Genomic DNA, 13,553 nt, shown 5'->3' with positions numbered 1-13,553 from the left:
ATTGGCAATATTTATAAGTAAACATATGAGAGTAGTTAAAAAATTCTCAGCAGTCTCAAGTAAATTGAAGTCACTTTACAGCAAATATAGAGCTTTGCCTACAAGATCATATAACTGGTTTCTTAGATTTGACATTCAATTGTGATTTTCCCAGAAACTGGGCCCCCAAGGATCATCCTTTAATGGAAGATTAAAGATTCTGTTTGTGCTAGAGCATAACAGTTAAGAGATCCCTTCTTTTCGTTTTTCAAATATTTAGATAGCTCTTAAAATATCAGAGAAGCTCCAATTACATGAAAGTAAATAAGAGCAAACTGAAACAAAACTAGTTAACTTGGCCATTGGTATAGGTTCACTTTTTAGTGTTTTTTAGATATATCACTAATGTCTTTAACTTTAGAAATTTAATATTCATTCTCTGTATGCAATGCATCACAATCCAAAAATTATATTGCTAATTCCCTTCTTAATCTTCATGTTTTAATAGGACTCTTAGGATTCTTTTTTTTTTCAACATAGCATTCACCCCAGTATAAGGCTCAGCAGAGGTCTATAAAAAAGATGAAGAACTATTTTGCCTTAAATGTAGAAATTCAATATTTTATAAAAGTAGAAAAAAAAATCAAGAGCATTATTTCTAAAAATGGCTAAAATGTGACTGTATAAATAATAATAATGATATATACCACTTCTCTAGGGTTCTCTATGTGTTTGGCACTGTCCCCAACATTCTATACATGCTCTCTCATTTAACCATTTTAACCACTCTACGGGGTAAGTCTGGTTAGTATCTTCATCTTCAAATAGAGGAAACCGAGTCTTGGGTGGTTGGGCAACTTGCCCAAGTTCTGACAGTTGGTTAGTATCAGAGATGGGATTTGAAACCTTTTTGGTTCCAAAGCCACACGTAAAACCACTATGTCTTCCTGAAACAAAGGTATTAACAATGCATGTATGTGTGTAAAAATATTTGTTTGAGTACGTATGTTGGTGTGTAGTAAATATCACTATAACTGTGCAAAGCTGGTGCTCTGTAAGAGATGTAGATCTTCACATAGATGAGGCAGGTTCATGTAGAGGAGCAAAGTTTTAACCAAAGTGCAAAAGGAGGAGAGAAATTTTTGGAGAGAAATTTATTCTGTGATGTTAACAATAATTTATATAATAAAGAACTATATATATAAAACAATCCCTCTCCTTCTGTTATTTTTATGTTTCTACAGTGATACTGTGAGGGGTGAATTTTTAAAGCCCAATATCTGATTGTTAAATAGGTGGTTTTATGATGGTGTGCTGCATTCTCACTTAACCCAGGCCATTTACAGTCATTGGCTGATCTACCTGGTTGAAGCTGCACATGCATTTTGCAATAGATCATTACCTCTCATAGCTCATGTTCAGCATGGAGCCATGAAAGTCTGAATTGAAAATTGCTTTCTTGCTTCTCTTAGTGGCAAAAAAGGGTATATTGGCCAAACGATCTGAAAGTTTAAACCTGGTTACACCTGCTCTATGTTGGTGTATGATAATTGAGTAGCTTTGGTGACTAACTAGACAGTGCTGGTGGAGAGCTCATTCAAGGGAGTAGTTCCTAAAATTTTATACTGTGCCTCAGTGGAGGCTTCAGAATTTCTGAATGGAAAGAGCTAAGGCCTGGCTATCTGACCAGAGGAAAATGAAGCATACTGTATAGAGGCTACCCCTTGAAACTTTATTTGCATAGTAAGTGTACTTACTTGGTAATTCATTTTTACTTATTGTTTTATAATGATAAAGCTTTTAAGTGGCATTAAATGATGAAGGGCTACCGAACATTTTTATTTGAACAGAAAAGAGATAGATAAATCTAATCTCGTACTTTAAAAATATATTCAAGGAAAAAGAGAAACTCATAGACTTGTTTTAAAACATGCATGGTGACTGACAAAGCTCAGATGCTTAATTAAGGAAGAAAGAGTCTGAAGGTTTTCCACTGTGCATTGTTGAAACCTCAGTGTTTTATATTTGATACCTTGAGATTTAAATTTAGCAAAACTACACTGGTGGTGAAGGGAGAGAGTAAATTTTTTTTAAGTCATAAATATTAATAGCTTTGTTCAAGGCTGTCGGAGTGTTTCATTTTTATGCAATACACATGATTCTGGGAAGTTTTAAATCACATTTTGATAAAAAAAATAGAATAATGTTTACCAGCAACTGTGTGCTCACTCTATAGAAATCCTGTAGCCAGTCCTCTGGTAAGGAAAGTAATTATTGTTCGTATAGTAAATAATCATCCCTGGGTTGATAAATTATTGACTGCTAGAACCTCAGGGTATCTTTGGAAGTGGCTAATTCAACTTCTTCCTTTTGTAATTAAGGATATTAAGAAATATATTAGTTCAGTGGTTTACCCAAGCTCCTATAATTAGTTAATGAGTTAGTCCTAAATCTCCCCTAATTCTGGTCTAGTTGTGGTCTCTGTACTTTGCTTGTTGGATTTGCTTAGAAAGTAAATCAACTCTTTGAATTTTAGAAAATTCAAATATATGTGTGGTGAGAAAAAGGATGCCAGTTTCCAGAATATGTAATGACAAATTTAATTTATAGAAAAAAGCTCAAATTAGTTGCTTTTAATTATGACATGCAATTGTTGCTGCAGGCTCTGCTGAAGATTGATTGCCAGGGGTCAGTAGCACATCTCGTCCAAGAGGCTGCTATTCGGACTTCAGCTGTCAGGCTTGGAAAAGGCTGGAGGAAACTAGCTGAAAAGTTAGTACGACTCACAAAGCGACAAATGGAAGCATATGAAATTCCTCACCCAGGAAAAGCTGGAGATGTTGCTGTAGAGGTAAGATTTCTATTTGTCTAAATAGTAAAAAACTGCAGACCAGGTAAATCAAATGCAATCAAGAGTGCCCTGCATACGTGGATTGATTGAGTGCCCTAGAGGATCCACTAACTGAAGTCACTGCCCCTATAACCATTGATATTATCTGAAATATACACACGTCACTCTTTAAAGGTATTAAGAACCTTTAAGATATACTGATGTTTCTCCTATTGGATTGCATATCTCTATGGCCTTTTATCAAATAAATTGACCAAATTAAATAGGCAGTTAGTATGTAGGGCTATAATAACTTGAGGCAGAGAACAGATAAACTTTGAAGGGAAGAGTTGGAGCCCAGTCATGACAAGGAAAAAGGGCATAATAATTAGTATTTATCAGCCTCAGGCACAGACTTAGTCATTAGTGGTAAATAATGTTTGGTGACAAAAAGCATTAAGAGAGTAGGTGGTGTGGGGTTCATTGGTAATGATAGCTAGAGATATCTACGAGCATTATCTCCTTTACAATTTTGCATACAATAACTATAGACATCAAATACAGAATGACAGCATGTAGAACAAAGTAAATATTTAAATTTTATTTATTTATTTATTTATTTATTTATGGCTGTGTTGGGTCTTCGTTTCTGTGCGAGGGCTTTCTCTAGTTGCGGCAAGTGGGGTCCACTCTTCATCACGGTGCGCGGGCCTCTCACTATCATGGCCTCTCTTGTTGCGGAGCACAGGCTCCAGACGCGCAGGTTCAGCAATTGTGGCTCACAGGCCCAGTCGCTCCGCGGCACGTGGGATCTTCCCAGACCAGGGCTCGAACCCATGTCCCCTACATTGGCAGGCAGATTCTCAACCACTGTGCCACCAGGGAAGCCCTGAACAAAGTAAATATTTAAAATGCAAATTTTTTATTAATATTAAAACAAAGGTATACTATTAGGTGTAAGTTAGATAAATATTTTCTCTATTTAATACCATAAAGAAATGTGAGTCAGTTTTTATTGACTTAAATAAAAATATTCCAGTGATGAGCACATATAAAATGTTCTGTATCTTTCTCTCACATGAGTGTAAACATTTTCAAGATATTTCAGTTAAGGAAAGATTATCTCTCTAGTTAGATGATGACTTGATAGGAGGCAAAAGCTGTATTCTCTACTTCCTTTTTGAGCATAGAACTGGGTATTAATTTCTTGAGAAAATTTTCTTACTTTGAAGTAACTATGTCAGCTGGGTGTGCAGGACAAGACAACCTTTTCCATGAAGGGTCAAGAGTCAAATCAAGTTTGACTTGATTTGAATTCTAGCAGCTACAGTGGAAGTCTCAGCAGGCTGGCTTCTGGTTTCCTGAAACCTGACTCTCTAAACAAGATTCTTTAGCCACGACTAGCCAAAGGCTGAAGCCATATTTCCTCTGCATAGATTACATTTATCTCTATATACTAAGAAGGGCGTTACAACCTACAGATCAGTTTTTACTGAGTGAGCTAAAAATGAGAAATCTTTAAGAAATAAAAAAGGAACAGTACTGTACGTGATATGCTACTCTGATATTTTAGTTAACTGACTAGAAAATTGTGTAATTGAGATACCACTACATACCTATTAGAGTGGCCAAAATCCAGAACACTGACCACGCCAAATACTGTTGAGGATATGGAGTAACAGGAACCCTCACTCATCGCTGGTGGGAATATACAATCACTTTGGAGCACCTTGGCTGTTTCTGGCAAATGAAACATACTCTTGGTATATGATCCATCAGTCATGCTCCTTGGTATTTATCCAAAGGAATTAAAAACTTTTGTCCACACAAAAACCTGCACATGAATGTTTATAGCAACTTTATTCGTAATTACTAAACCTGGAAGAAACCAAGATGTCCTTCAGTAGGTGAATGGATAAATAAACTGTGGTACAATGGAATATTGTGTGACAATGGAATATTATTCAGCACTAAAAAGAAATGAGCTATGAAGCCATGAAAAGACATGGAGGAACCTTAAGAGCACATTACTAAGCAAAAGAACCCAATCTGAAAAGGCTATATACTGTACGAGTCCAAATATATGACCTTCTGGAAAAGTCAAAACTATGGAGACAGTGAAAAGATCAGCAGTTGTCAGGGGTTGGGAGGGAAGGATAAATAAGCAGAGCACAGAGGATTTTTAGGGCACTGAAAATACTCAATATGATACCATAATGATGGATACATAACATTTTATATTTGTTTAAACCCATAGAATGTACAACACTGGGAGTCAACCCTAAAGTAAACTATGGACTTTGAGTGATTATGATATATTAGTGTAGATTCATCAGTTGTACCAAATATACCACTATGGTGAAGGATGTTGATAATGGGGAGGCTGTGCATGTGGGGGGCAGGGCATAAACGGGAAATCTCTATACCTTCCTCTCAATTTTGCTGTGAACCTAAAATGGCTCTAAAAACAAAATCTTTTAAAAAACGTTGTCTAATTGAAATCAGGACTCATTTTTTTCTTAATAAGCTCTGTTTTTAAAAAGGTTTTATTTAGAGTTGTTTATCGAAGTGTTATTTATCAAAGAGTTTTTTGTTAAGTATCCAACTTCTCTCTGATTGTGGTTGTTTACAGTTTGTCCTCCCCCAAATCTTCACGGAGGCCAACAAACATGCTACTTTTCCTTTATTTACTTTTGCACAGCCCAAATCACAAATGACTAAGTCTACGCCTGAGGCTGATAAACACTCAGAAGCAGAAAGGAAAGCCCCTATGTGTCTTTCTAGGGGCTATTGTTCAATTTATTGGGATTAACACTAACAATCATCACTTTGATGCATATTGTTAAATGTTTAGAAAATAATTCACGGCATATTGGCCTGAAGCTATTCCAAATAATCTATGAGAATCTTTACCTTTTAGGCCATGTAAAGTAAAGGGTAAATGTATACTGATTTCCATCTCTCTGAAAAAAAAATAGTTGTACAATATTTTTCTCCTAGGAAGGAGATGATTCTTAAATATGATCAATTTACAAGTTAAGCAGTTGATTTCAAAACATACTTATATTAGTTCTGGGTAGGGTGTACAGAGGGAGGGAATTGAAATTGGGGCAGGGAGGTAACAAGTTCTTGTGGTTCCCATGATGCTTTTATTTCCTTTATCTCACTTCCTCAGTGGGCACACATTTAGAGAATTTCCTCCTATGTGTGCCAATGTCTACAGTCAGGTTCTTTTCACTCACTTTCCTTGCTTTTCAACTTCTCCCTTTTTCCTTTGTTCTATTTTTATTTTTTCTAATAGTTATCTGGCACTTACTCTGTGCCAGCACTATTCCAGTAACATTTCAAAAATTAACTTATTTAATCCTTTCAACAAAAACTTGTGGGGCAGATACTCATGATATCTAAGCCGTAGGGAGACTAAGTAACTTGCTCAACCATGTGTAGCTAGGAAGTCAAGGAACCAGGTTTGGAGCACAAACCTTGACTTTGGGGTCCTTGCACTTTAACCATTACACTCTGACCACCATCCAGTCCAAATCCAATATAGTGGCTGAGTGGCAGAGCTGGGAGTTATGGTTAGGATGGGGAGTTTAAGCAACTCATTTCACTTTTTCTTTTTTCTTTTTTCAAGCTATGATAGGATACTATCAAAATTGGCCTCAACATCTTCATCAAGCCTCAGCCAATTAAAGAATGGATTATTAATAGTATGTCAGATTTTTCTTCAGTACTTTTGACCACTTCTTATTCTTTTCTTTTTTTTTTTAATTTTTGAATTTTATTTTATCTTTTTTTTTATACAGCAGGTCCTTATTAGTCATCAGTTTTATACACATCAGTGTATACATGTCAATCCCAATCGCCCAATTCATCACACCACCACCACCACCCCCACCGCCGCTTTCCCTTATTCTTTTCTAAGATGAAAAAAAACCTCTCTCTGGAGACTTCTGAGACACTTTTAAATCAACCGTTTCCCTAAGTAAAATTTTAAGAAAAGTTACTCAGCTTTTCTGATGGCATTGTAATTCCTACGTGAAAGCAAAATTATAAAACTTGGAATATGATTATAAGCAAAACATGTTTTTCAGAGTATTTCTTTTGGGGAAAAAAATCTATTTATGCTTATACAAAGATGTTTAACTCTTGCCAAGATTTTCCTGTGAAAGTTAGTAAAAATTCATTGGAATTTTTCTGAGCTTTAATTTAAAAAAAAATAGGTATCAATAAAATATTAGAAAAATAGCCCATTTTAAAAACAGTTGTATTTTACAAGTGGAAATGCTGGGGATTTCAGGACCAAGATATTCACAGGCCTAAATTAGGTACTCTTTACTTAACCTTCTGGAGATTATTACCATATATGATAATAACTTCCCTAACAACTCTCTCACCTTGTTTCCCTGCCTAACAATAAAGATTATGCTCTTTCCCTCTTATTCAATATGGACATTTATTCACTAAGGACACTAAAGGTTCACTTCCCCTTTTAAATTACCTACTACCAATGCCCACTGGGCTCCAATAAACCTGTTGAGGCTGATTTCTTATTTGACTTATCAGAATGGGCCATCCTCCCTATGAAAGCCCAATGAAGTGGACATTGCTAATTGTAATATTTTTTCATCTCAGAAACCACTCACCTATAGACAGCTGTAACCAGCAAGATATATTTATGTCTTCTTGCCATCTGTACTTAATCAGTGAGGATCTAATTCTCTGTTCTATCTTCTAGCTACAATCTTTTCCCTCCTCATTCTCTATAACTGACAGCTGTAGTGTTCAGAGCACTTTATTCTAAGTCTAGATTAAAAATGGGAAAGTAGGTAATCCTCAAACAGCTAATTTTATTAGTACTTTTATAGGTGAATAAAAATTCTATATGGAGTTCTTCCTACTTTTTTAGAATCTTGCCTCTGTATCCTTGCTTTCAGTATTAAATTAATCCATACAACTAACATGTTTTCTGGGATTATCAGTGCTCAGCGTTATCAGTTCTCAGCATCCCTAGGAGCTACAACAAACACAAACAGAATGAAAAATATGATTTTTTTTCTCTAAAGCCAAGTTTCATTTGGCGTGGGAATTGGGATAAACTGTTAATATTTGAATTGTTATATTTTAAAGAAGTATATGATTAGATGCTGAAATAAGTAAATATAACTAATAATGAGAATGATAATAGTTGTTGCAATTTATTGCATATTTACTGCGTCATCTAATCATTATGATCATTTTCTTTGCAATATCTCATTTACTTTAACAAAGTTTGTAAGGAAGACATTAGAACCATCCTCTTTTTACAGATATGCAAACTGAGAGTGAATGCATTTGTGTAAGCTATTCAGAATTACATGGTTGTTAAGTGACAGAACTAGGATTTAAATCCAGGTTTGTTTTACACACAGTTATTCTCTTGCTCTGCTGATGATAAATTCTTTCAGAGTTAACTAAACGAAAGAAGATCACAGAGGCAGGAGCTGTCAGAGGGCACATCCTAGTCCTGAAGGATGGGTAACATTTGAATAATTGGAGAGGACTAGAAGGGGATTTCAGTGCTTCTGGATACAATGACTTCTAGAGACCACTGAGGAGAATATGTGGGCTTGAGGAGAGAGTGCATCTTATTAATTATGGGGAGACATGGTTGGATATATGTATTTTGGAGAGTCTTGAATGACTGCCAGAGCAGAGGTTAAGATTCCTTGTCTGGATTTCTGTTCCAGCTCTACCATCTATTAGCCCTAAGACCTTGGACAAGTCATTTGACTTTTTTTAGGAATCTTTTTTTTTTTTTGTAAAAAAATCATTTTTTTTGTAAAATCATTTTTTGTAAAATGACAGTAATAATACTATCGTATTCATCAGATGTTTGGAGGATTAAGTGAGATAATATATGTGAAATATTTGGGAAAATGCTTTGCACATTGTAATAGCTAAATATATGTTATTGTTATTTATTTTGTCTAAGAGGAAGAGGTGAATCTGACAACTGTGTGACACTGAGTGATTTTGGAAAAGGGAATAAAACATACTAATTTTTTAGTAATATGGTGGAGAGTAACTATAGAAAGAATGTAGGTAAGGGGAAAGTCAGCAGTGATTTTAAGCCTTCTCTTCTGAGAAACTGGCAGAATGGTAATGCATGGAAAAAACGAGAAGAAAAATCCTGGCTGACCAGCTTTTTCTTACTGGCTTAACAACATTTAATTTTCCTTGGAAAATATCTCTTGCAAAAGGTAAAAGGAATGTCCTTCAAGTCTTATGGTTTTCTGATTTTCCGACTCACTGCAATGCCTGGATTCTGCTTACAGGGATGTGGCATTGTCTGGTTCTGTATCTGGGCCTGGCTCAGTTCTAGCCTTAGTACTTAAATCTATGATTTGCTGTTCTTTTACAGTAAGAAGTATATTTATAATTTCTTAAAAAAGGGGAGAGTATTATATGGAAATTCATCTACCATTGGTAAAATGTATAGAATAATTTCTCAAATCTTCATTGCTTGTATTAGAGATCTGGCACAGTGACATAATATTTAGATTATCATTGTTTATTTTGTACAGTACTATAATGCTTTGTGCTATAATCTTGAATTCCGAAAACATACTCCATTTTTTGAGATGATGGAATAAAGAAAAAAAGATATCACAGTGTAATACATGGGGTAATACATTGTATTCCTATGATCTTTGGTTTAATTCTGCATTATATATCTGATTACCACACTGAAAATCAAATAGAAGTAATAATCATATTAGGTTAAATATTACAAAGGTATTTAAAAATGTATTTAGAGACACTAATATTTGAATTTGATTTTAGATTTTTCTTTATTAAGGTTTATTGTTAGGGATCACAAACAATAGGAAATTTCAGAAAACCAAAGCCCAGCTAATTATAAGACTTAAATTAGCATTTATTAAAACTGTTTACTACTGAAATAAATTTGTTACAATACAATAGTGAGATGTATTAGTGAGATGTGTAGTGAGATGGCCTCGGATTTATAACCAGGTGACCTGTATTCTCTTCCTAATTAAGAATTGGTTGGAGTAGCTTAGCCAGCACTTTCTCCTAAGATGTTAGACTATTTTGATGCAGTAGTAAGGAATGGGCCCTCTGTCTTCCTGTGGCTCATGCTTAACCCCTGAAGTTTCAAGTGGCTATTTCTAGAGCAAACACAGCTGGCTGTGCCCAAAGAGACTTTTCCAAGAAAATCTTAGGTCAAGTTTTAACCAAGTTCAAGTACCGTCTCCTTTCTAAGGAAATAGGGACCCCAGATATGTTAGTCTCCCTTCTTTTCTAAAGATAACGGCAACCTCATTTCAATAATGTTTATGTAGTTACCAATTACAGGTGATGGAAGGCCCATCTCGATATTTTAAATGATGCACTGAAGATAAAATGCATATAATAATCATTAATGAGACAAATTTGCCTTGATACTTCTTCAGATAATTGTACTTAAAATGAAAAGTTGCTCCAATAGTTTTATGAGGAAAGTAGGTGGATTATTAATCCTTTAATGTGGCAAAATGTAATTATCCAAAGGTAGTTAAAACCACTTGCATTCTTTATACTATTCATATTTTATGAGCTAAAAAAGGACATAGAATGCTTTGCTCAAATTTGAATTGCTTTTGTTCATGTTGCATTTCGTTATCTAGTGAGTCTGATTGGCTTTTGGAAACAAGCACTCTAAATTTGGAAAACTTTTTTTTTTTTAATCTCTATTCCATTTCATTTATTTTGGCATCCCACTTATTACTTTTTCATTGCTGCTTTACCTTCTTATTTGTCCTCTAGTATCTGGAAGATAAACCAAAGACATATTCCTACTACACAAATTCTGGGAGCTTAGAAACTGCTCAGCTTTGGTAGATTAAATGCCTACTGACGCTGCTGCCCTTTATATAAAGAGATCAAAGCACATAGATGAGAAATTAATAACTCTCCACTTTTATTAGCCTCATGCTTCTTATTCAAAGATGAACCCATAAACACCATGAACTTAACATCAAAAGGCTAAGAGTAAAGGGGCAAGAATGATGCCTGTGTGTCAAATATTTGTGATAAAGATAAGAAGGCTGATGGAAGTTGTTTTGTGATCAGGAATAATTCAAGAAAAACAAACCCTGAAGAGCATGCTTTCCTTTTGATTAGTCAAAGCATTAGTGCAGCGTTTCTGCATATCTTCCATTAAATCATAACACTGAGCAAGAGAGGAAGAACTATTTTTAGACCACTGAATAGGTATAAAATAACGTAAACCTGGAAGAGATCTTGGCAGTCCACAACTCATTTCCAGTTTTAGAGGACTTAACTTAGATCATTCCGGAAAGAAAATTGTTTATTTTACTCATTCAAACTTTTCCAGAGAAAACGATTTCATTTTCTCTTTAATTTATTACAAAGTTTAGAATCCTTTGTGGCCTTAATGTGTATGTATATTTGGACATAATTTCATAAAATCTGTAGTTAATTAATGTATGGAAGTTACCTTTTGTGACTTTGCCTGTGATAACATATGTTCACTTGCTGAGTACGAAAATAGAATGATCTTAGAAAATAAAAAAATGCTGAAGAAAAATATAAGTATTTAAGAACTTGAGTCCAAATGTCATATATCTATACTGCAAAGGATGACAAACAACTGATTAGACTGTTGCATTGATGAAAGTTGGACTTCTATCAGGCTTTGTTAAGGCAATCTCAGTATAGAAAAAGTTGTATTTACTCTGCCTGGCAGAGATTTGCTTATTGAGGCAAAACATAGTTCTTAATATTTTTCATCAGTGTATCAAGCGCATAACTACAACATATGCTTTTGAACCCATTCCTTCTCTATTTTTCTTGATACTTGCCCCCTTAGTTACATGCCCCAACTCCATAATTATTTTAATGTTTGTCTGTGTTTATGTATTTTCTGTCTAAAGAAAGTTAACTTTTCTCCTTGAGTATGTTACGTTTGCTACCTCTCTAGTCCTCAACAACCCTAAATTCTCCATCTGGCTAAGTTAGGATTCAAACCAAACTCTCCTTTCAATTAATATTACTTTATACAGACTTTTTCCTTTTAAACATACTTTCATTTTCCACTGCTTCTACTTCTAGCTTTGTCTCTCTTCCTTTAACTTCCAAATTCCAGACATGACCCATTTGTTCTGTGGCTTCCAGTTCTTGGCACCTGCTCATACCTGCAGTCTGCCTTCCACCACTCTCTTGAAACTGCCTCCTCCAAGGTTACCAAAGTCCTATCAATTGCCCAAATCCTGAATTTTCTCAGTTTTCTTTCATGTTTCCACATCACTTGATGTTCGAGGTAGCAGAAGAAGTAACAGAAAAGAGATGTCCTCAGTGAGTGCCATGCTGGTAGATGTTTTACAAGTTCTTCAAGGGAGGAAAAGCCCTAACTTATAGCTTTTGCCCATTTCCTTGGTGTAAAAACTCCCAACATGGATGATTTTAATCTTACAATGTGATGTCACTGAACGTGGAATTGGGAGACTATATGAACAATAGGCTGGTGTGAGCCAGCTCCAGCAAACCACTGAATGTCCTTTGGGGGATACTATCAGCCCTTAACTTTTGCAACATGAAGCAATCTGCTTCACTTTCTATTACTCTGACACCAGCTTCTCTCCATCCTTTTATTGCTTCTCTTTCTTAGTTGTGGTCCCTAACTGTAGACCTAATTAAAGGTTAAATTTTTCATCCCTTTTTTTTCCTCCTTGGCATTTTCCTCTACTCTCATGCTTTTCACCATCATTTTAGCACGAGGGACGCTAAACCCTTGCCTGCTCCCTGGAGATCATCTCTCTATTCCAATTTCTTATTGGAAATAAGAGAGAGCCCCTTTTTACTTCAAACTCAGTAAGGCTAAAATCCGACTGCTTATCTTTCCCTCACCCAAAAAGAATCCACTTTCCACCATATCCTATTGAAAAGCATTAAATGCAAACAATATGCCAGACACTTCATGAGGTACTTTGGACACAGACATGGAGATTATTATCCATATTTTATAGATTAAAAAATTCAAAGCTCAGATAAGTTGATAAATTTACTCTGACCCATCCAATACCCAATGGAAATCAGATGTCAACCCAGGATTCTGAAATCAAAACTCATCTTTCTTTCTGTTACACCATAGTGCTTCTCAGTTGATGGAACTATCCTTTTTTTTCTTATACTGAATTAGAATGTGCAAGTAATTTTTGAGTTTTTCTTAATCATTATTTACTATCAACCCTTGTCTATTCATACACTGGGCCAGTGTTTGTGCAAGTATCTATCTCCCTTCCATGCTTTAAAGTTTCTAAAAACAAGAGCCCCGCTATATATCAACGTTTTATTCCTTTTTGTAACAAAATTCCTTATAGCAGTAACTCAGTAATTTTGATTTAATAAGTGAAATAATTAATTAATGAACAACAACGTATTTCAAATATTTTCACTGTATGTGTACTACAGTGGTGTTTCTCTGTCATCTGTATTGAGAGCCACCAATGATGTTATATATAGCAGAACAAATTTTGCGCTGAAGGAATATTCAGGCTTAATTTGCTGCAAAGAGGAGCAAAAATGGGAGGCAAAATGTGCTCATATTTTAGTATAAATCATGCAGTTTACCATTGCCATAGTATTTTTAGCCCAAAGCCACTGTACCTATTTCTAGGTAGCTTATGGTTTAGACTCCAGGGGATCTCCAATGAGTGTAGGGCAATATGCCTCCTTGTAT

General features: G+C 35.1%; 1 protein-coding gene across 1 annotated transcript in view; it reads left to right on the top strand.

Annotated features, from left to right (window-relative positions):
* The window catches only part of MACC1 (MET transcriptional regulator MACC1), a 265,107-nt gene that overhangs the window by 239,944 nt on the left and 11,610 nt on the right, over positions 1 to 13,553 (top strand). The window contains 1 exon segment of the mRNA XM_007183917.2: positions 2,642 to 2,830. Coding sequence (XP_007183979.2) covers positions 2,642 to 2,830 — 189 coding nt within the window.

Source organism: Balaenoptera acutorostrata, chromosome 7 (assembly GCF_949987535.1).
Source record: "Balaenoptera acutorostrata chromosome 7, mBalAcu1.1, whole genome shotgun sequence".
Classification (NCBI taxonomy): domain Eukaryota; kingdom Metazoa; phylum Chordata; class Mammalia; order Artiodactyla; family Balaenopteridae; genus Balaenoptera; species Balaenoptera acutorostrata.
Note: the sequence above shows the minus strand (reverse complement) of the source record. Positions and strands in the feature narration are given on the sequence as shown.